This window comes from Cygnus olor, chromosome 1 (genome assembly GCF_009769625.2).
Source record: "Cygnus olor isolate bCygOlo1 chromosome 1, bCygOlo1.pri.v2, whole genome shotgun sequence".
NCBI lineage: Eukaryota > Metazoa > Chordata > Aves > Anseriformes > Anatidae > Cygnus > Cygnus olor.
The window spans coordinates 201,836,633-201,860,422 of record NC_049169.1 but is presented as its reverse complement, the minus strand read 5'-3'; the positions used below and the strand labels follow the sequence as shown (position 1 = coordinate 201,860,422).

Genomic DNA, 23,790 nt, shown 5'->3' with positions numbered 1-23,790 from the left:
TGATGAAACACTCAGAAGTCTGCCTACAGAGCTGTTCTGATTCAAGATAGTAACCTACCTGCCCTTTACTTCTGCAAAGCTAGAACACACATATTTGGTCTCTGGATAACATAAATTGAAATAACATTAGGTCTGTTTGTTAAGCGGAATCTTCCAAAGTGGCTCTGCTGATGCACTGGTTTCAGAGCCTGGTCTTTCAAGATGTCCTGGGTTAGGAAAAACTTTGGTGTTTTCTGACAGATTCATGAAGAAACTGAAGTTCTTAAACAGTTTTGCTCATGTTGCATCAGCTATTTCAATCTGTTACCTGTGCCTAACACAGAAGTGGCTGAAGAAGTGTTTGGCTCTAAACAGTGTTGTGCAATTCATCACATCCTTTTGAATTGCTCATTGTCTACTAAAGCTGCCTGCTTGCTGCAGACAATTAGACTTATGACCGATCTGTCTGCATCACTGATCTGCCTGAGGACCAGGCAGCAGCTGTCACATCTAGCCTCACAAATGTGTTCATAGAAGCAACAAAGTCCACACACCTTTCCTAGTGCCCTTAGTGTGTCTAAGGCTTCCTGTAGACGGCAGATGATAAGATCAGCCTCCAAAAGGGAGAAAAGGGAAGAGAAAGAGGAAACTAAAATTGTCAGCTCTGTGCTCAAAGCTTTCTCTCATAACCAAGCCAATCCCATGCCAAGATGTCAAGGAAGGAAAATTCATGGATTTAAGCCAGTGAAAACTGTAGTAGGCTCTGCTTACACATCTACTATTGAATACTGTGACTCTGCGCCCTGGTGGATAAATTCCCACTGACTCAAAAGGGAAAAGGGGTCTTTGGTTAAGATACTGGGACAGGTTTTAAGAGATTTCAGTTCAAGCCACATAACCACTCTGGCTGTGCCTAACCAATACATTCTATGAAACACACTCTTGGGTATCAGTTTCTAGCATATTTTGGGGGAACAAAAATAAATAATAAATGCTTAGCTGTACTGTGTGTGGCTGGGATGGAGTTAACTTTCCCTGCAGCAGCCCATACAGTGCTGTGCTCTGCACTTGTAGCCAGAACAGCATTGGTATCACACCAGTTTTGTGTCTACTGCTGAGCAGTGCTGGTACAGCATCAGGACTTCCTCTAACCCCACCCCCCCCCTCCCCCCCAGGGCCAGCAGGCTGGGGGTGGGCAAGAGGGAAGGAAAGAACATTACCAGGGCAGCTGATCTAAACCAACCCCAAAGGGATATTCCATACCATATGATGTCACACTCAGAAATAAAAGGTGGAAAAAGGAAGTTTTCTGGTTGTGAAAACGTCTGCCCTCCCAAACGATGGCTACATGTGTTGAGGTACTGCTTTAAGTACGTGGTCAAGCATCGCTCATTGGTGGGAAGTAGAGAGTAATTTCTTTCCTCTCCACACAGCCTTTGCTTGTTTTTGTTTGTTTATTTGTTTGTTTGTTTTTCTCCTTTTCTCCTTTTCCCTTTTCCCTTTTCCCTTTTCCCTGTAGTGAAATTATTTAATTAATAATAATTTTCCCTTAATAATTATTTTTCCTTTAATTAGATCATCTTTATCTCAAACCATGAGTTGATTCTTTCCTTGTCTTCTTCCCCTCCTCTTCTGAGGAGGGGGAGTGAGAGAGCAGTTGTGGCGGAGTTCAGCTGCCTAGCAAGGTAAAACCACCACAGTAGCCTGTTCTACTTGCTAATGAGAGCCCACGCACATCCTTTCTCATAGTGGAGGTGCCCATAAGTGCCGTAGGCATCAGCTGTTGAACTATCCATACATAAAGCAGACAACATAGTGCATAAGTGGGGATACACCCAGCATTTTATCTTGCTCTTCAAGTGTTTCTGTGGACAAAAGGAATTGTTCAACTTCTCCATCTGTGTATGCTCTCTGTAAACCTCATCTTCAACTCCTCTAGGGAGGAAGTTGGCAGACAGGAGGGAAATATCCCATACACTGCCAGCTGGGCACAATTCTGATTTAAGACTTATATTTCTAGAGGCATATTAACCTTTTCCTGAGTGATCGTCAGCTGGAACTTCTGTCATGCAAACCAGTAGCAACAAAATGTATCAGTAACATAAGAAGGGCTATTTAAAAGAGTTTATCAGCTGAATCATCCACACACGTATCTTTTCACTGTTTTTCAAGAAAAGAACGTGCAAACAACTAAAGGTGTTTCAAAGGCATTTAAAATAATAATAATAATAAAAAGATTAGCATTGTTCAAAAATATGTTTAGAGAATAGCAGCCTGAAATCCTTGGAAATCTGGACTCTTTCCTCTCATCCTTGTAAATCTGAGTCACTCACATCAGCATTCAGATTATGCTTTGCTCCGATCTCTTCTCCAAATCATGATCATTTTGTTCAATGACAGAAGCAGCCCACCTCCTCTCCAGATGGGTGATTTATAAGAGTCAACTTGTAACAGTGTTTGTTCTTAATTATTTTCTTCATCATAAACTACATGAGTCTGCAAAGATAGGAATTGTTTAAACTCCCAGATGGAAAAGAGGCACTAGATTATTTATGCCTTCCTGTATCAAATTTCTGTATTGTGTATTTCCTAAAGGATTCAATGTCAGGTTATGAGCTGTACTTGTCAGGTTATTTGAGTCTCACCATCAGGAAATTTCTTTCTTATTGATGTTTCATTTTGCGTTCCTTAATTTAATCTTATTACTGCTTAATTTAATCTTATTACCACTAGCTTGTTGCCTTTAGCCATATCCACACATCAGCACTGAAATGAAGAGTTACTTTAAAACTTGAGAACACACATCATTTTATTACAGCTCTCAGAGCAGCATGATTTCCAGGTGGGGTTTGTTCCAGGGATGTTCTTCTCATGCATGGAGGGGATGGCATGCTAATGCTAGTTTACCTAAGCCAGTTAATTGGTGTTCATCAATTAGGACTATGTATGCAATTTTCCTGAGCATAGAGGAGAGAATAGACTCAGCACAGAACATCTATGACCATAGCAAAATAAAGCAAAAATTGGTTCTTTGTATTCCTTCTGGATATTTCAAAAATTCCCCGTGGAGTTGTTTATCTCTGAGGTAGAATCTTGGGTTAATAGTTTAGATTAAAGCCAAGGAAGAGAAAAGGGGAATCAGAACAGAAATAAAGTCTTAGATCAAAATAATCCTTTCTTCAGCTTTATTTCAGTGTTCTGTATAATTTGTTTCCAACTGCTGTTGAAACAGGTTGGCTGCTTTTCAACAGCAAAACTTAAACACATATATTGTGTGTATAGAGAGAAACACACACATAAATATATATTACATATACAGTACTAGAACTGTAAAAACAAGCATATATGAGTATCACAATGCCAGATTTAAGGTTACCCATGCTCATGTTGTGCTTGTGTTATGACTCAGTTTTAAATAACATGATCACAAGCTATTTTGATTAAGACCTCTGTTCATTCAGAGCTGAAGTGTCTATCCTTGTTGCTTATGGAAGTGCACTAGCAGAATCAAGATGAGCTTGAAGTATCTTCTAGTCTCTTTGTTATCCAATATAGGGATAATGGAGAAAGCAAAGGCTTTAACCTAACCTCATGCCCTGTCAAAATTCCCATGTTGCTTCAAGGTGTGCAAGTACCAGAGCTGCCTGTTCAGAATAAACTTCCTTAATTTTTCAAATTCAGCCAGAAACAGTATTTCCAATTTGGAAAATTTCAGCCCAAATGATTAAACCTAGAGAGGAAAAAGATTTTACACCAGGAAGTGACTAGACCTTGGGATCAGAGCCAGAGCATTCTGTGCTACTCCCTTCTTTGCCACTGAACAAGCACAGCACCTCTGAGCAGTGTCACACCATTCTTTCTCAGTTTTTCTCTTCGTCAGTGGTACAAGCAGGCAGTGTTTCCACTTTGTTCCTGCTAAAAGACCTCACCTGTTGTACAAAGCCATGCTCTTTCCTTCACAAGGTTCTGATTTTACTGTAAAGTAGTCTGAATTCCACCTCAAGCTCTCCTCAAGCCAGCTTCTCTTTGGCATCCCCCTTATTTGATCTTTCTGTTCTTTTGATCTTGAGCACCATTTCTCTCACAGGCTTAGGTTCAAATTGATGAGTTACCAGGGTTAATTCAGAAGTGATTCCCCTTCCAAATGAACTGGGAAGGTTTATGTAAGTTTTAATTAGAATCGCCTACTGTGGTGGGAGAGAGCTTAGTTTTGTATGACACCTATAGACACTGAGAAGCATTTAATTTCTGAGGAAGGGAATACAGGTATCTTAAGGGAGTCTGAAACTCTGACTCAGCTCTATCCTTATATTGTCAGCTGGGAATCTCACTCTTCATGAATAGAAGTGTTCTTCATGTCCTTCTGCATACTCAGGTGGTGTTGATGTGAAATTTGTTGTGCACATCTCCCAAAGTAACTGCTTCATGTATCTTCATATATTCTGTAAATTGAGACAGTTGTTACTGTGCAGTTCATATTTTCAAGCTCTTCTTCAGAACTCTGAAAACTGTATTTTTTACATTTTAGAAGGAGCTGAGATTGCAAACACATCACTCAGCTCCAAGAACAGGAAAGGGCAAATGACTGTACATTTCATTTTCTAAAGCTATGCTTTAATTTGGCCTTGAAAGGGATGCTGAAAGAGTTACAACTTGGTTACTAAAATGATTTATCATTGGCTCCCATTAATCTCATACCTTGCTGGGACAAACCTATGCCCCTAGCATGCAAAACAGTGGAACAACTTGGTTAGGCAGGTACCTTACATTTTCTGTATCTGTGTTACCTAAAGTCTGTGAAACTGTTGGAAAGGAACATTATAACCTTAAGTTAGGATTGACTGCTGATCAGCATAACATTGGAACAGTGAACTTCTGCTTCTTTAGTAGGATAATAAAAAACAAGTCTGTAGCATTTGCTTATTCATCCCCTTTTACAATCACTGCAGCTAACCAACCTGGATGGAGGTCACCAGCGCAGAAATCCTTTGATAGCACTGCTTGAGTGCCCTTGGCCAATAGCAAAAGACTGTTCTTGAATTGTAACAAAAGGGGGATCAAATAATGAGAACTTGAATGACATTAGCAGAAATTTGGTTTCATGAGCATAAGCAATGAATTTCAACTACCATGAAACACTTCTGAGATTGCCACCAAATGATTCTAATAGTTCTGCAGTAAATCCATGCCTGATTTACAGCCATGCTACTGGGAACCAAATTTACCCAAATGCGTGTGCGTTTGCATCATAAAGTCAGGAAGTCTGTAATTCAGTTAGCTACTAAGTAAGACTGGCTCCTAGGGACTGAAGGTCAGGTGTGGGCCCTCTTATTTTGGTGGTTTAGACACTTCGTATTTAATTAACATTTGTGTAAGATGACAGAGCTCTTCAGTGTAAACTGCTGTACCTGGAACAGGGGAGAAAAATTGCCTCATTTAACTCTGTTATGTAATTGCACATATGACTCGCTGCAGTCATTTCTGAAGGTCTGTGGCATTTTGCAGTTGGCTGTAGCGTATCTAACCACTATGGCATTGCTGAGAAGATAAATGTCCTTAAATGCAAATGTAGTTAACAGTACAATGGGTTGCAGGGCAGACGGATGAAATGAGCATCTAGAAATGAGCAGCTGCTACAGTGACACATCTCCCTTGACACAGCCTCGCCAGTCCAGGATGAGTATACCCTCTCTGCATGTTGAGAGAGCTCTAAATGGAAATGCCTCCACATCTCCACTTGTCTTGAAGCAAGAAGTGTACCTTTCTGAAACTCATCTGTTGAATTTTTTTTAAGATCCCAACTGGATTTACATTAACTTGCAAAGAAATACATTTGCTGTGTTTCCAGGCTCATAAATACTTGACCGCTTTGTGAAAAGCTCTTAGTTCCAGTATAATCTATCCAAGCAAGAATATCTGTGAAAACAAAGGTCTGCAAGCTGTTCCCATGATACAGAGCACTGTGACTAGGTTTGTGCCTACATAGAAATGCAGCAATGTCTATGAGGTCTCAACAGTATAAGTGCACTGAGCAATCCAAAGCAAAGTATTTTGGACTCCGTCAAAATTTCCTAGCAACGTCAGGAGACATTAAAATATATCTCCCTGGGAAATACCAGAAGCCGACAGTCAGTTCCATAATGGCTTGTAATTTAGATCATAGTAACTGGCAGCCAAAAAGGTTGATGCACCGGGGTGCATCAAGCACAGCACTGCCAGCCATTCCAGGGAAGGGATTGTCCTGCGCCACTCTGTGCTGCTGCAGCCTCACTTCAAGTACAGGGTGCAGTTTTGGGTGCCACAGTATAAAAAGCACATAAAAATATAAGAGAGTGTCCAAAAGAGGGCTAAAAAGATGAGGAAGAGTCTAGAGGGCAAGACACATGTGGGATGGCTGAGGTCCCTTGGTTTGTTCAGCTCAGAGCAGAGCAGGCTGAGGGGAGGCCTCATGGCGGCCTGCAGCTCTCTCACGAGGGGAGCGGAGGGGCAGGCGCTGAGCTCTGCTCTCTGGGGACAGCAACAGGACCCGAGGGAACGGCATGGAGCTGGGACAGGGGAGGGTCAGGATGGGTGTTAGGGAAAGGTTCTTCACTGACAGGGTGGTTGGGCACTGGGACAGGCTCCCCAGGGCAATGGTCACGGCACCAAGCTGCTGGAGTTCAAGGAGCGTTTGGACAACAATCTCAGACATAAGGTCTGATTTTTGTGTGGTCCTGTGTGGAGCCAGGAGTTGCACTTGACGATCCTTGTGGGTCTGTGGTGGTTTTACTCGGGTGGGCAGCCAAGTTCCACCACAGCCACTCTCTCACTCACCCTCCTCAAAGAGGAAGGGGGAGAAAATACGACACAAAGAGCTCAAGGGTTGAGATAAAGACGGGAAGATCGCTCAACAATTATCGTAACAGGCAAAACAGGCACAGAGTAGGGAGATAGTAAGATTTATCGCCTATTACTAACAAGCTAGAGAAGTGAGAAACAAAGGAAAGAAATGAAAAACGCCTTCCCCCCATCCTCCCTCTTTCACCTCCTCCCCCTGAGTGGCACAGGGGAATGGAGGAATGGAGGTTGCGGTCAGTCTACAGCACTTCGTCTCCACTGCTCCTTCACGGTCAGTGAAAGTCCTTTTCCCCTGTGCGATGGGGTCCCTCCCACGGGATGCTGTCCTTCCCGAACTGATCCTATGTGGACTTCCCACAGGCAACTGCTCTTCAAGAACTGCTCCAGATATGGGTCCGTACCACGGGGTCCATCCCTCAGGAGCAAACTGCTCCAGCTTGGGTCCCCCATGGGCAGCAGCTCCTGCCAGGTCACCTGCTCCTGCGTGGGCTCCTCTCCACGGGCTAGAGCTCCGGCCCGGAACCTGCTCCGGCAGCTGTCCTCCACAGGCCACAGCTTCCGTCAGTGCAGGTCCACCTGCTCCACCGTGGTCTTCTCCACGGACTGCAGTGTGGAACTCTGCTCCATTATGGTACTCCATGGGCTGCAGCGGAAGAACCTGCTTCACCATGGTCCTCACCACAGGCCGCAGGGGACTTCTGCTCTGGCACCTGCAGCACCTCTCCCCCTCCTTCGTCACTGACCTTGGCGCCTGCAAGGCTGTTCCTCACTCTTCTCACTCTCCCAGCTGCTGTGTGGCAGCAGTTTTTTTCCCTTTCTTAAATATGCTCTCACAGAGGCACAAACAACATTGCTTATTGGCTTGGCTCTGGCCAGCAGTGGGGCCCTTATCTAACATGGGGCAGCTTCTAGATTCTTCTCACAGAAGCCACGCCTATGGCCTCCTGCTACCAAAACCTTGCCACATAAACCCACTACAGGGTTTCTTCCAGCTGAGGATATTCTGTAATTCAGCAGCTCCAGTCCGTCTGGGTTCTTCAGGATCTTGATAGACAGGTGTACTGGGTCTGATTGGGGTGGAGTTAACTAGCAGCTGATATGGTGCGATGCTTCAAAGTTGTGGCTGAAACAGTAGAATCATAGAATATCCCGAGTTGGAAGGGACCCATAAGAATCATCAAGTCCAGCTCCTGGCACCACACAGGTCTACCCAAAAATTCATACCATATGACTACGTGCACAGTCCAAACACTTCTTAAACACCGACAGGCTTGGTGCTGTGACTACTTCCGTGGGGAGCCTGTTTGAGTGCACGACAACCCTCCCAGTGAAGTACCTCTTCCTGATGTCCAGCCTGACCCTCCACTGTCCCAGCTTGACAGCATTCTCACAGGTCCTATCACTGGTCACTAAAGAGAATAGATCAGCAAGTGTTGGTACAGTGTTGGTAACACATCGGTGTCTTTGCGGGAACAGGTTGCCCAAAGAGGTTGTGGAGTCTCCATTCCTGGAGATCTTCAAAAATTGTCTGGATATGGTCCTGGGCAACCTGCTGAAAGTGGCCCTTCTTGAGCAGGGGGTTGGACCAGATAACCTCCTGATGTCCCTTCCAACCACAGCCATTCTGTGATTCTCTCAACCCAGCATTGAAGTTTTCTTTCCCTAACTAATTTCCATATTAGAATTTTATTGCCTTCAGCCACATGCAGAATCTACATATCAAGATGTCACAATGGTAAAATGCTCACATAGGGGCCATCTGGAGCTGTCTCTGATCTGACAAGGGGCAGCTGCTGGGCTCTGCTCACAGAGGCCCTCATGCTTCCAGACCTTGCCACGTAAACCCAATACAGTCTCCAACAAAGTTATTCCAGAAACTGACATGGAAGAAAGTCAATACAGAGAGTCTGTCACTAATACCAACCACAGCATCATAGTTTATCTGTCTACTGTCCATACTCCATCTAAATGAAATTTGTTAAGAATTATCTGAGCTTCATGTAACTAAATTAATCAGAAGAAGACGGATCTATCCTACCACAGACTCCTTTGCTCCTCCTGGTGAATTTATCCCAAAGTAATCTAATTTACTGGAAATATGCTTATCTAGTTGTAAAAACAGACTGTGATCAATACTTAAGAAGGAAGAAAGCTTTCCAGAAAGCTTGGCTCACTGAATTCCTTTATATGGCAAATATATGCTCTATTTTGTTGTTGAATTATTCTCCCACTGCCTGTTCTTTGTATCAATATATTTCTGAATCATAGTTTCAGGCTTGATGTGACTCTGGGCAGCCTGCTCTGGTGGTTGGCAACCCTGTCCAGAGCAGGGGGGTTGAAACTAGATCTTTAAGGTCCTTTTCAACTCAGGCCATTCTATGATTCTATGATTAAGCTCCTAAGATCTGGCCAGTTCAAAATTCAGTGGAATGCACCAGGCTTTCCCTGTGGCTTCTTAGTGAAAACCTTAAGATGCTCTGGAGAGCTGCTAGGTAAGAACATCCTGCCTGAAATTTACCTTTGGCAAATGAGAGTGAAATTCTGTCAGATGTTTGACAGCAAAATGCTGAAGCACATTATCCTGTTCAGTAGCCAGCAGTGGTATAGCCTGCCTATGCAAGACAAAAGACAGCCAGAGCATGACACTTTGTCCTGAACTGTGACAGGAAGAGACTAACAATGTGGAAGTCTTGTGTTCCGAAAATATATACAATCCCAAGCAGTGCTGACATGATTAGAGAACAGCAAGTGTCTTCTGGACACCAGCTGCCTGCTGTTCCTCTGTAGGCTGTTGGACTTCACCTTTGCCTCCCAAGCTGTATCTTGCCCATTGGTTTTGTCTCAGTAGTTCAGTGAGGGAGACATCAGATCCAGTTTTGCTTCTCCTGGCACAGCCCCCAGTAATACTCCTTTCTTAGCACGTGAGATGTCAGAGAACAGGTGAACATTGGGATGGGGACAATGGATGGTCCTAGGAGAAATACCAACTTGTAGAGGAGAGAGTTCAGAGAGGATGAGGGACTCTTCCTGCACTCAAGCCATTTGGCCACTTTGTACCATGGCAAATTTCACACATTGAGTTCCAGTCAGAGATTTTAGTGTGGGTGAAAACAAACTTTGCCCAAAGTCCCCATCATGCCTCTTTTACCCAATGCACAGTGGTACCTCAACACTTGGTGGTGGTGCAATACTCCCTTTTTCCAGTTTCAGGACTGAGGAGTCTAGCAGCATCACCTACCACTGCTACCAAAGTTCTCTTCTCCTTGAGTATCCCCATCTCATACTGGTTTGCATAGCAGCAGAACCACTACAAAACTACCCATGTGTCCAGAAAAAGCTCCAGAGAAGCAGCTTCCTGAGAAACAGGTTGGGCACCATGTAGAGACAATATTGGGATTGTCTTTTAGCAGAGAACATCCAGACTTCAGCAGAAATGGTGAAACCGGTAACTGACCACGACATGCTTCCAAGAGACTGGCAGCAGAAAATGAACTAAAAAGGCATAGATTCTGCCTGAGCTTCCAGAGAAATAAAATGTACGTGGGGTCCTACCCATTAGCCATTAAGGTACAGTTTACGGTGTGTAAACAAGTACTTTCACACTTTTAACATTTCAAACTTCTTGTTCGCTTATACTTTGTTCCGATTCCTAAGATTAAATATTATCTTGCTTTGCTGTAGCTGTTTGTACTCTGACACTGGCCACAGATCCCAGAAAAGGTTTGTAACAGCTGAATTCTGTGCTCACTAACATGACCAATACAGAGGTTGGCATAGCCCAGGCCTCCTCTAGAGCTGGGAGACTCAGAAATATTCAGAGATGAGACAGAGTAGAGGCAAAGGGCATTCTGTATTCAACATCTCTGAAACTCCAGCAGCAGTTTAGGTTTCTAAATGCAGTTTAGGGGACACCTAGCTTTGAAAATGTTTGGTTTACCTAAACTCAGGAGAGGAACTTGTTAGTGATTCAGTGGGAAACACGACCCCAGACTGTGACAGATCTCAAAGAAAGCAGGGAGAAACAAGGAGGTATGTGTGCTAGTTGTTTGCAGTGGGACTGGACTCAGGCCAGATGGTCCCTTCCAGTCAAGGGAGACAACATAGAGTTCCCATGAAGCATGCAGGAAAATGAAAAATACATACTATGTGAAAAATAGGGGGGATGGTTAAACAATATCACCTTGTTTCATTAGTTTCCCCCCTTTCCAACCACCTGACTGTTTTCAACATTTTTATTGGGCTCCACATCTGCTTGCACTCTTTGTGTCTTTTTCGTCTGAGAGGGGTGCCTCCTACCCATTGGCATCTTTGCAAAGTATGGCAGCACAAAGCAATCCCTTCTGCAGGCCCTCATTTGGACAGACACACAATATAGAGATATGCTACTTGTATGCATGCAAAAGCCGTAGCATGGGTGGCTAAGAGCATAGGAATAGGTGACCTCCACTATATTTGTATAAATGACCATAAATAAAACAGAGTGGAAGGGAGATTTGGCCAGCATACACAGCCTCAGCATCAGACCCTGTTTGGTTGTAGGCTGCTGCCCTCCTATGGCAAGCTGGAACAGCCTCCCTTATTTCCAGAGCAGCTCTCTGCATTACTAAAATGAACTGAGTTTAGTTGCTAGTACCTGCTGTCAGAAATTACAGTTTCCATACACCCAGTTTGCCAGTTCATTATCTGTCTGAAGTAGAAAATCAACACCTGGGGCACTCAGCCTTTCTGTCCTGCAAGGGAACCTATTTGTGGTTCGAAAGGACTGCTTGCTGCTGAAGCAGCAATTGCCATCCTGAGCCTGTGTGTGACATTGTTAGTGCTGAACAATGACGTCCCCATAGGGAGGGCGATGATTCGAAACTCTTCTTCCTTAGTGACAGCTTTTTTTTGCTATTGTTTTTATTCTTTTTTATTATTATTTTTTCCCTAATGTCTGTATCTTGGCAACACTGAAGTTGTTGACTTGGAAACTCAGTGTTTTAAATAAGGCTAGGCTTGTTCAAGCATTTCTGCTGAATTCTGCATCTGTTACCATGGCAGGACTGTGAAGTTAAATCTCAGCACAGGCAGCACATGCTTGCTTTTCTTTTAATGCCCTTCCAGTGAGTTCCTTGGCTATGTGCCTTCTTTATTACCCTGGTTTAGACAACTGTCACTGGTAGCAGTACTTCCTCCCCCATGTATCGCATATACGTGTTACTTCCATCTTCATTCTCATCCTAGAAGTCCTGTGAATGAAAGTCAGGCTGTGAAAGTGAACATGCCTCTGAACACATTAAGATTCCCCAACCAGCTCTTAAAAACAGAATGAAACAAGGCAGGACCAAACTGCTATGTTAACAGCCCACTGCAAGGACAGCCACTTTGAACGAACAGAAACAAGCCATTCATAGAATCCTAGAATCACTAAGGTTGGAAAAGACCTCCAAGATGATCAGCTCCAACCATCACCCTACCACCAATATCACCCACTAAACCATGTCCCTAAGCACCATGTCCAACCTTTCCTTGAACACCCCCAGGGACGGTGATTCCACCACCTCCCTGGGCAATCCATTCCAATGCCTGACTACTCTTTCTGAGGAGAAATGTCTCCTAATTTCCAACCTAAACCTCCCCTGGCACAACTTGATGCCAATCCCTCTAGTGTTATCACTACTTATCTGCGAGAAGACGCCCACCCAGCTCGCCATACCTTCCTTTCAGGTAGCTGTAGAGGTAAGGTCTCCCCTGAGCCTCCTCTTCTCCAGACTAAACAACCTCAGTTCTCTCAGCCGTTCCTCATAGGACTTGTGTTCCAGGCCCTTCACCAGCTCTGTAGCCTTTCTCTGGACACGTTCCAGGGTTGTGGTGGTTTTACTCGGGTGGGCAGCCAAGTTCCACCACAGCCACTCTCTCACTCACCCTCCTCAAAGAGGAAGGGGGAGAAAATACGACACAAAGAGCTCAAGGGTTGAGATAAAGACGGGAAGATCGCTCAACAATTATCGTAACAGGCAAAACAGGCACAGAGTAGGGAGATAGTAAGATTTATCGCCTATTACTAACAAGCTAGAGAAGTGAGAAACAAAGGAAAGAAATGAAAAACGCCTTCCCCCCATCCTCCCTCTTTCACCTCCTCCCCCTGAGTGGCACAGGGGAATGGAGGAATGGAGGTTGCGGTCAGTCTACAGCACTTCGTCTCCACTGCTCCTTCATGGTCACGCTCTGCCCCTGCTCACGTGGGGTCCCTCCCACGGGATGCTGTCCTTCCTGAACTGATCCTATGTGGACTTCCCACAGGCAACTGCTCTTCAAGAACTGCTCCAGATATGGGTCTGTACCATCCCTCAGGAGCAAACTGCTCCAACCTGGGTCCCCCATGGGCAGCAGCTCCTGCCAGGTCACCTGCTCCTGCGTGGGCTCCTCTCCACGGGCTAGAGCTCCGGCCCGGAACCTGCTCCGGCAGCTGTCCTCCACAGGCCGCAGCCTCCGTCAGTGCAGGTCCACCTGCTCCACCGTGGTCTCCTCCATGGACTGCAGTGTGGAACTCTGCTCCATTATGGTACTCCATGGGCTGCAGCGGAAGAACCTGCTTCACCATGGTCCTCACCACAGGCCGCAGGGGACTTCTGCTCTGGCACCTGCAGCACCTCTCCCGCTCCTTCGTCACTGACCTTGGCGCCTGCAAGGCTGTTTCTCACTCCTCTCTCTCTTCCTGCCACACAGCAGCAGCTGTTGTTTTTTTTTTTTGTTTTTGTTTTTTTTTTGCTTTTTTTTTTCCCTGTCTTAAATATACTCTCACAGAGATGCAAACAGCATCACTTACTGGCTCGGCTCTGGCCAGCAGTGGGGCCCTTATCTAACATGGGGCAGTTTCTAGATTCTTCTCATAAAAGCTACCCCTATGGCCCCCTGCTACCAAAACCTTGCCACGTAAACCCAGTATAAGGGTCTCAATGTCCTTCTTGTACCGAGGGGCCCAAAACTGGACACAGTACTTGACGTGCAGCCTCACCAGACCTGAGTACAGGGGGACGATCACCTCCTTGGTCCTGCTGGCTACACTATTCCTGATCCAAGCCAGGATGCGGTTGGCCTTCTTGGCTACCTGGGCACGCTGCTGGCTCATGTTCAGTCGAGCACCAACCAGCACCCCCAGATCCTTTTCCTCTGCACAGCTTTCCAGCCACTCCGTCCCCAGCCTGTAGCACTGCATGGGGTTGTTATGGCCACAGTGCAGGACCTGGCACTTATCCATGTTGAACCTCATCCCATTTGCCTCTGCCCAGCAATCCAACCTGTCCAGGTCCCTCTGCAGGGCCTTGCTACCCTCTGGCAGATCGACACTTCTCCCCTAACTTGGTGTCATCTCCAAGCTTACTGAGGGTGCACTTGATTCCCTCATCCAAATCATAATAAAGATATTAAAGAGGATGTGCCCCAACACCAGCCCCTGGGGAACACCACTGGTGGATTTCATGAAGGTGGAAGCCAACTTGGCAGCAAAAGAGACCTTGAGTAACTGGAAACCACAAGTTTTTGTTTGTTTGCTTGCTTGTTTTTTAACATCTTTTACCACCAGGGAAATTTTTCTGTCCTGACAGTCCAAATTTTTATGTGCATTGCATCGTACTGGCTGTGAGAACACCAGGCCTCTGGGGAGAGCACAGAAGCAGGAGAGTTCAGACATCCCATAGCTCGTGGTTCTCAAAGTTTACAATTTTGGATAGAACTTTTTATAAAAAGTACCACAATAATTTTCTTTTTTTTTTGGCCAGCACATTTATTTTAAGATGTACCTTTTATCATCCCTGGACTTCTATAGTAAAACAGATGTCTTAAATCAACTGAAATATTTTATTGCATCTAGTACAAGTTGAAAAGAAAGAAGCTATTTTTGAAAAAAAAAAAATGAGGCTGTAAAATCTGTGTTTTGCTCTGATAGGGAGTAAATTGAAAACAGGTTGCAGTTTGAAAGCCTCAGAGTTCAAAGTTCAAGGAGGTATTTGGACATATGCAGCACCGGGTTTACAGAGGATCACCTATGGCAGTGATCGGAAGCTACAGCAAGTGTAAATTAGAGACAAAGCAGAAATCAAGCTAAATCAGGAGCAGTTCATACCATCCTAATCACAGAATCATGGAGTCACAGAATGGTTAGGGTTGGAATGGACCTCTGAAGATCACCTGGTCCAACCCCCCTGCCGGGCAGGATCACCTAGAGCATGTTGTCCAGGATGGCATCCAGGCAAGTTTTGAATATCTCCAGAGACGGAGATTCCACAACCTCTCTGGGCAACCTGTTCCAGTGCTCTGTCACCCTCACAGTAAAGAAGTGCCCCCTCATATTCAGCCAGAACCTCCTGTGCTTCAGTTTGTGCCCGTTGACTCTTGTCCTGTCACTGAGCACAACTGAAAAGAGACCAGCTCCATCCTCTCGACACCCTCCCCTCAGATATTTATATACATTAATGAGGTCTATTTATAGATATAGATTTATAGATATAGATATTTATATACCTTAATGAGGTAATATATTTATATAAATTAATGCAGCTAGGAGAAAATAAGGGCCCTTTACCTTCTACACAGTCCTCTCCATCACAAGTCTAATTCTAACTCTGTATACAGGCATGAACATCCATGCCTAAGAGATATTCGGGACTGATTTATTTTCCCAAAATCTGTTTTGGGATTGTGTGTGAAATGAATACTCAGCCTTCAAGCCACTAGATGGTGCATTTTTTGGTCATTTGAAATTCAACCTCCAGAGCTGAATTTGGCCTGTTAATAACACTTTTTGTGCAGATGCTTCAAGCCTGCACCTACACTGATCAGAATTGCTCTTGTAGGCAGCCTGCTTCTTTGGGTACTGCCTGTGCAGAAATGATTCTAGCCTGAAGGCAGGTGATATTAGTGTTCTTACAAGGAAGGGTGCACACACTGTTTGGCAGCTAGGGAAGGTGTCTTTTATTCTAATTTGCAGATTAACATGTAGAATGTTTTTCCAGTTCTGGGTTGTGCCAGAGCACTGCTTATATCATTGTTTAAAATCTAATCTCATGGTTGAAACTGATTGCGTGAGCTGGCCATGCAATCTATCAGTTCCATAGTACCATAGTTCTCCATCACTGCAATGACAAAACACAGCCTGGCCGCAGTGTCCACTCCGCCATCTGTGGTCTCTCATAGAATGAGCACACCAAGCTCCCCTGGTGTCACCAATACCCAAGGTTGCAGGCTATATTGCTCCATGCAGGGCTTTCTGCTGCAGCTGGCCCCGCAGATGTGCAGGCCTGAGTCACGCTGTGGCTATTAGCCAGAAAGCCACAAGGAAGCCTGGCGGTGCTGGTACAATGAGAGGCTGTGGCTGTGAGAGCACCTGTGTGTCCACAGGGATGAGAGCACAGGGGCTCAGCTATGGAACCAGCTAGGAAGCTGGTGAAGGGCCTGGAACACAAGTCCTATGAGGAACGGCTGAGAGAACTGGGGTTGTTTAGTCTGGAGAAGAGGAGGCTCAGGGGAGACCTTACCTCTACAGCTACCTGAAAGGAAGGTATGGCGAGCTGGGTGGGCGTCTTCTCGCAGATAAGTAGTGATAACACTAGAGGGATTGGCATCAAGTTGTGCCAGGGGAGGTTTAGGTTGGAAATTAGGAGACATTTCTCCTCAGAAAGAGTAGTCAGGCATTGGAATGGATTGCCCAGGGAGGTGGTGGAATCACCGTCCCTGGGGGTGTTCAAGGAAAGGTTGGACATGGTGCTTAGGGACATGGTTTAGTGGGTGATATTGGTGGTAGGGTGATGGTTGGAGCTGATCATCTTGGAGGTCTTTTCCAACCTTAATGATTCTAGGACTCCGTAGCACATTCTAGCACCTTTTCCACACTTAGCCCCTCCAGGTGAATAAACCCCCAGGCTCAAAAGCTCCTGACCAGGGCTTATAATATGAGAGGCTGTAACAAAGGTTGGATATGCAAGAGGCAAGTACAGCCTCTCTCACCCAGAAGCACCCAGAGAAGGAGAAGTGGCTTCTTCCACTTATTCCCCTTTTTCCAGCCCCTGCAAGAACAAGGGTTGCAAACAAGCCTGACAATCCAGGGGATGTCTCTTTATCAGCCACAGCTGAGCTCACGGGTTTTGCCAGCTTACTTCCCTTCTCACGGACACATCACTCCTGAGTTCAGCGCTGTTGAAGAGCTTTGTTCAGGATCTGCGTGATGGGGCCGAGTGTACCCTGAGACACTGCAGACGACACAAGCCTGGGAGGACAGGCTGGAGAGGGGGGGCCAACAGGAACGTCCTGAAGTTCAACAAGGACAAGGGCCAAGTCCTGCCTCTGGGGAGGAACAAGCCCATCTACCAGTTATGTGCTGGGGGCCAAGGAACTGGAAAGTAGCTTGGCACAGAAGGACCTGTGAGTCCTGGTGGAAACTATGTGGAACATGAGCCCCCAGTATGCCCTTGCTGCAGAGAAGACCAAGCGTGTCCTGGGCTGCAGTAGATATGCAGTAGACATGCAGTAGACATGGTGGATGAAGGTGATCCTTGCCCTCAACTCAGTGCAGGTGAGGCCACACCTGGAGCACAGTGCCCAGTTAGGGCTCCTCAGTGCAAGCGTGACACAGACACGCACATACAGGAGAGAGTGCAACAAAGGACCAGGAAGATGACAAGGGGACTGGAGTATCTCTCCTGTGGCAAAAGGCTGAGTGAGCTGAGACCCTTCTGCCTAGAGAAGAGAAGGCTCAGGCAGCATGGCGGGTAGTGTGTGTTAAGTGTGGCTTCAAAGCCAGAGAGGCTATGGAGTCTCCCATCTTAGCGAGATTCAAAAGCAGGTGGGATATGGTCATGGGAAACCTCCTCTGGGTATCCATGCCAGAGCAGGGGGTTTGGAAAAGGTGACCTAGAGAGGTCCCTTCCAACCTCAGCCATTCTGTGCTTCTATGCAGATTGGAGCAGCATGGGGCATACTCATTGCTGCGTTAAGTGCAAGAACCTGCTTCAGCAGCCAGAAAAGCTACAGGCTAAACACAAGCCTGGCACTGCTGCGGTGCTACCGCTGAAAGCTTCTCCACAGCTTGCTCTTAAAGCAACAAGCAGGGAATCTTCCTGCGGCTGCCCAGGGCTTTCCTCTTGCAGCCTCACAAAAGCCGGCCTCAAGCACCCCTTCCCATTCAGGACAGGCCATCTGGTTACAAGATTCTCATGTTGTATCTGGTGTGCATTATGTATATTAGCATTCGGTACAGTATGGATAACTCCCTACTTCATGGGTAATATTTCAGTACTATTGCCCCCTGAGTTTCTATCAATGCTGTTTAAAAGGCACCTTTGATAACACAGTATATTGCAGCCAGGATTATGTGTAGGGAGCACAACTTCAAACTCTATTCCTTCCCGAGACTGAGTATGATCCATTGCTTTTAGAAATCTAGACAATCCAGACACAGTTGCTGCTGCTAATAGAATAGCAATCAGAATCAAGGCCTTTTCACTCTTTCTAGCCATCAGGGAGCAAGTCCAACAATTTTTTCGAGATAGAACTCGAGAGATATTCTGGAGTAATTGGAAATGCTGACTACACCCCCCACCCCATCCTATCACTAATCCCTTGAGAACAAGTATTACTAAAATAACCTAAAAATACATCATCTCTCTCCATATATACCACTATAATAATTAAGAAATAATGATTAAGAAAAACAATAAAAATCACAAACTAATAAGGATTCTTCTGGTGGGGATTAAATACCCCTCCTTCTTTTTCTCCCACTTCCAGGGAGTGTTCCCTAGAAACAGTCTAATCCTGTGTAATTCAATCCCTTTTACGCATTCATTCATTAAGAATTCTTCTAAGGAGAAGTTAAAGGTTTGCAATAGTTAGTTTCAACAGTTTTAATCTTAAAAGTCTTTGTTAAGGCAGTCTGTCAGGTATCATGGTTAATTGATGCTTTTACCCAGGTATAATGAGTCCACCCTTTCTCAGCCATTCTTACTGTCGTCTCGGTAGTCAGGAGCACTTGAACAGTCCGTCCCACTCAGGTTGCAGCTTCGAATCTCTCCATGTTCTTATCAGAACCCAATCTCCTGCTCGGAATGGATGGATCAGGACTTCCAAGGGTGGGGTCTAAGCTAACAATCTATGGGTCCTGAGAGATGACAGAGGACAACAGCACATGTATATAGTTCTTAAGAAAAGCATCTTTTCTTTCGAATTGAGGTAATTCATTCCCTGTTTCCAGGTACGCCATCCAAAGAAGATTTCATATGGTGAAACTCCCACATCTTTTCTCGGTGCACTTTGAATTCGGAGAAGTGCCAAAGGTCAGCACTTTGTTCAGGGGAGCCTTAGTCAATTGCTTCTTTACTGTCTGACCAGCTCCTCCCTTCCAGAAGAAGAAGGATGCCAAGGAGTGCGAAATTTCCACTTAATTCCTAGAGTCCACATTAGCCCTTGCAATATTTATGAAGTAAAGTGACTTCCTTGATCAGAGTCAATATTTTCAACAATTCCATACCTGGGAACTATTTGTTCTAGAATTATTTCAGCTATTGTGTTTGCAGTAGCAGATACTGAAGGGAAAGCATCCCCCCGATAAATGTTCAACCAAGACAAAGAAGTATTTAAATCTACCTACTCTAAGGAGTTCTGTAAAATCTAGGGTCCTTTCTAGGTTCTTTCTATGGTCCGCAACTGAAGACTTCATTTCTGAAAAAAACAAAAAAAAATTAAATATCCTAACCTCTCCGCTGGTAAGGGGGGGGGGGTTGGGGGGGGTGGGGCGGGGAGGCGTTAACATAAGCAATTTGTTCTTATCCCACTGGAACATCCCTAAGAGGATACACAGTTAGTGTTAGTACTTTTAGTATTGGGGAGGGCAAAATTCTCAATATCTTTTCTGCATTGTTCTAATTCTTAGCAGAGCCTAGAGTGCGCTCCTTCTCCAGGGACAGTGTCAACTGCAGTCCCTGTCTCCCTTGATGGAGCAGCTACTGCTGCCTCCGGTGCAATATTAGGATTAGAGGGAGCATTGCTTGATTCCTCCTCCGAAAAAGGAGTCTTACTACTAACTATAAACTTAAAGCCGGAATTTCCATCAGACCCGCATTGTGGACAAAATGGTGAAGTTCCTTTTAATGGCTTTTCAGGCCAGACACTTAGACAATATCTAACCATTGCTTTTTTTTTTTATTTTTTCTTTTTCCCTAGTTTTTGGGTTGTTTTTCCAATTCCTTTTCTTTTTCCCCAAAGGACTACCTTTAAACACAATTCCAGGGACTTCAACCTCTGAACAGCTCCAAGCATGGAGACTCCACAACCCCTCTGGGCAACCAGTTCCAGCAAATACAACCTGTTCCAGCAGCACAGTGTACAGGAGCGGCGCCAGGTGAGACTCAGGGAGCAAGACAGGGACAGCAGCGTGACGGGATGGCATGGAGAGCACCAGGATGAGGAGAATGGTTCTGGAGCAAGCCGGTCACCTAGCCCTGAGCACCTCCGGCCTGGACACAGTTATTCCCAAACCTGGGGTTTCTCCATGAAGAGCCGACCCCCCAGGACAGCCAAAGCCCGCGTGGCCCTGGCATTTCTGTGCCCAGAGGCACAAAGAGCAGCGTGGCCTACTTCAACCTAGCCGTCCGCAACCAGGAGCTGCCTCCATCGTCCCTCCATGCGGACAGGCTGCCGGTGCGGTCGTGCCCAGAGAGCGTGCGTCACACTGGCAGCTGCCACACGGAGTCGGGAGCCCCAGGAGGGTTCGGAAGAACATCTTTGGCAGCCCTGGCAGCCTCCGATGAGCAGGCAGCACTTGCAGGAGGAGACAGGCAGGGCATTACCCTGGCAAGCCGAGCCCCGCTGTGCGTGGTCAGCTGCCAGGGCATGAATGGGGCCACTGCAGGGCAGCTCACAGGAGCACCATTAGGGGGACGTGGAGGGGAATGGCAGAAATGACCAAAGTAACCCGGCCTTTCTCCTCAGTTTCTCTTGCAGATGGAGAAGCTGCAAGACATGAAGACGCTGCCACACAGTGGGGTGCGGCAGGAAGAGAGAATCCATCTGCCAGCCATGCCGCCTTTCCCAAGGCAGGCAGCGACTCAGGCAGCAGCACCCAAGCAAGCGCGTGCAGCACAGACATCGTCATCTGAAAGGGTCACTTGCAAGCTGCCCCGTCTACAAGCAACAGCCTCTGCATCTTCAGCTGCAGGAAGGGCAAAGGCGTTGGGCACAGAGGCCCACAGCCACCAAGAGCTTCTGCCACCTCTTCCGTGCATCTCTGGTGAGAGGGACAAGGCAGTGAGGGCAGGGAGCCGGGAACGTGGCCCACACAGCCCTGTGGCCCCTGACGAGGACATGGAGTACACAGTACGGTCCTTCGTCTCCACAGTCATAAGAAACGCTCTAGCCTGCAACGAGGAAGCCAACAGCAAAGCAAGGCTTTCTCCCTCAGGCAGAGGTCCCGGGACCAAAGGCTACAGAACACCACCTCTCACCACAGCAGTGCCCCAAAATGGGAAGAAGAAGAGTCAGCACTCGTCCAAAAGCAGCCCTGCAGCCCCTGCCGAAGAAATTGAAGACCCACTAAAGGCCTTTGTCTCCGCTGCCATTAACAGTGCCATAGCCCGGAACCAGGGAGCCATGAGGGAGGCAAGGCTTTCTCCCTTGGGCAGACGTCCCAGGAGCAAAGGCCGCATAACACCACCACTCCTCACAGCAGTGCCCCAGAACTGGAAGAAGAGTCAGCACCCTGCCAAAAACAGCCCTGCAGCCTCCGCCGAGGACATGGAAGACCCAGTAAAGGCCTTCGTCTCCAGTGTCATTAGCAGTGCTATAGCCTGCAACGAGGGAGCCACGAGGGAGGCAGAGCTTCCTCCCTTGTGCAGAGGTCCCAGGAGCAAAGGCCACAGAACACCACCTCTCCTCACAGCAGTACCCCAGGATTGGAAGAAGAGTCGGCAGGCTGCCCCACACTGCCCCACAGACTCTTTCGCAGCACTGCGGGACACAGCACAGTCCCTTGTGTCTGAAGTCCTGGCAAAGACAATGGCTGAAAGCTGGGAACACGGCCAACGGCCTGCAGAACTGGTGGACCTGGCACACACGGGGTGCACAGTGACATCAACAAGAGCAGTCGAGGTCCAGACAGACACGGACAGCAGGTGGACCACTGCTCTGCCAGGGCGCCATCACCAGGCACGTTCAGGAAAACCGGCTGCCGGCAGGGACCCTGCACCAGCAAGCCCAGACAGGGGTGAGAAGCAAGGGCAGCAGAGACAGATACACATCAAACCCAGGCAGGGGAGCGGCAAGGATGGGACAAGCCAGGGCCGGGGCAGGAAAGAAAAGGGTCCTGTTGGGTGGGATGAAGAGGAAGAAATTATCATCTTCAACTCCTGGATAAACCCCAGCTTCCCCAGCCTCTTCCAGGAGCCACAGGCCTTTCCCCAGAAAGTGTGCAGCTCACCCAGCAGCGTGGACAGGGAGGCTGCAGCACAAGAAGCAGAACCCCCAACAAGAGTCTCTCTTGGCTCACCGGACACTGAAACATCGCCTGCTTGCCTGGAAGAGAGGCACGGCACGCCTCTCACCGCAACAGCACCGGCAGAGAGCAGGCCAGCAAGTCCTCCGTCAGCCACTGCTTTTGAAGATGAGCGCTACATAGCGCCTCCCCAGACACGTGGGGCTCAAGAGTCAAAGCCATCAGCCTGTCCCACCCCCAGTGAGCACAGCACTGCAGTGATGGCTGAGAGGCAGGGACGTGCCCAACATGCCCCCAGTGCCTGTGATGAAGATCTGCATGAAGCAGCCCGGACCCTCGTTTCCGCAGTCCTAAGACAAGCTGTAGCCATGAGCCAGGGAGCCACGAGCAAGGCACCAACTGCTCCCTCGGCCACAGGACCCAGGATGCCTCCTCCCACAGCAGAGCCTGCAGACTCTGCATCCTCAGCATCTGCCTTAGCTGGAGCACTGGGGGACCTGGCACACACAGGGTGCACAGTGACAGCAACGAGATCAGCCGGGGTCCAGACAGATGCGGAGAGCAGGGGGACCACTGCTCTGCCAGGGCCTGATCCCCGGGTATGTGCAGGAACAACGGCTGCCAGCAGAGACCCTGCACCAGCCAGCCCAGACACGGGTGAGGAGCAAGGGCAACAGAGAGAGCAAAACATCAAACCCAGGCAGGGGAGCGGCAACGAGGGGACAAGCCAGGGCCGGGGCAGGAAAGAAAGCGGTCCTGTGGCATCGGATGAAGAGGAAGAGATTGTCATCTTCAACTCCTGGATCAACCCCAGGTTCCCCAGCCTCCTCCAGGACCCACAGGCCTTTCCCCAGGAAGAGGGCAGCTCATCCAGCAGCGTGGACACGGAGGCTGCAGCAGAAGCAGCAGAACCCCCAACAAGCGCCTCTCTTGGCTCACTGGAGCCCACGGACACTGCACCATCAGCTGCTCCCCTGGCAGAAGGTCCAGGGGAAGAGAGGCACGGCACGCCTCTCACCGCAACAGCACCGGCGGAGAGCAGGCCAGCAAGTCCTCCATCAGCGCCTGCTTTTGAAGATGAGGGGAAGAGAGCGCCTCCCCTGATACGTGGGGCTCCAGAATCAAAGCCATCAGCCTGTCCCACCCCCAGTGAGCACAGCACTGCGGTGATGGCTGAGAGCCAGGGACGTGCCCAACATGCCTCCAGTGTCTCTGACGAAGATCTGTATGAAACAGCCCGGATCATCGTCTCTGCAGTCCTACGCCATGCTGTAGCCATGAGCCAGGGAGCCACGAGCAAGGCACCAACTGCTCCCTCGGCCACAGGACCCAGGGTGCCTCCTCCCACAGCAGAGCCTGTAGACTGTACATCCTCGGCCTCTGCCTTGGCTGGAGGTGCTGTAGGGGAAGCCACGGAAGCCCCTCTCACTGCAGCAGCGGTGCCACAAGAAGAAGTGGCTTCTCCTATGACTGCAGATCTTCTCAGGGAGGACATCACAGATCTCAGTCCAGCA

The 23,790-nt window shown here is 47.5% G+C and overlaps 1 protein-coding gene across 1 annotated transcript; it reads left to right on the top strand.

Annotated features, from left to right (window-relative positions):
* Positions 1-20,089: 20,089 nt before the first annotated feature.
* Positions 20,090-23,551, top strand: LOC121076584 (mucin-5AC-like). Its single transcript, XM_040571074.1, has 3 exons — positions 20,090-20,188; positions 20,779-23,322; positions 23,513-23,551. Exons 1-3 carry the CDS (start codon positions 20,105-20,107, stop codon positions 23,549-23,551), a joined length of 2,667 nt encoding a protein of 888 aa, XP_040427008.1. The 5' UTR covers positions 20,090-20,104.
* The last annotated feature ends 239 nt before the right edge of the window (positions 23,552-23,790 follow it).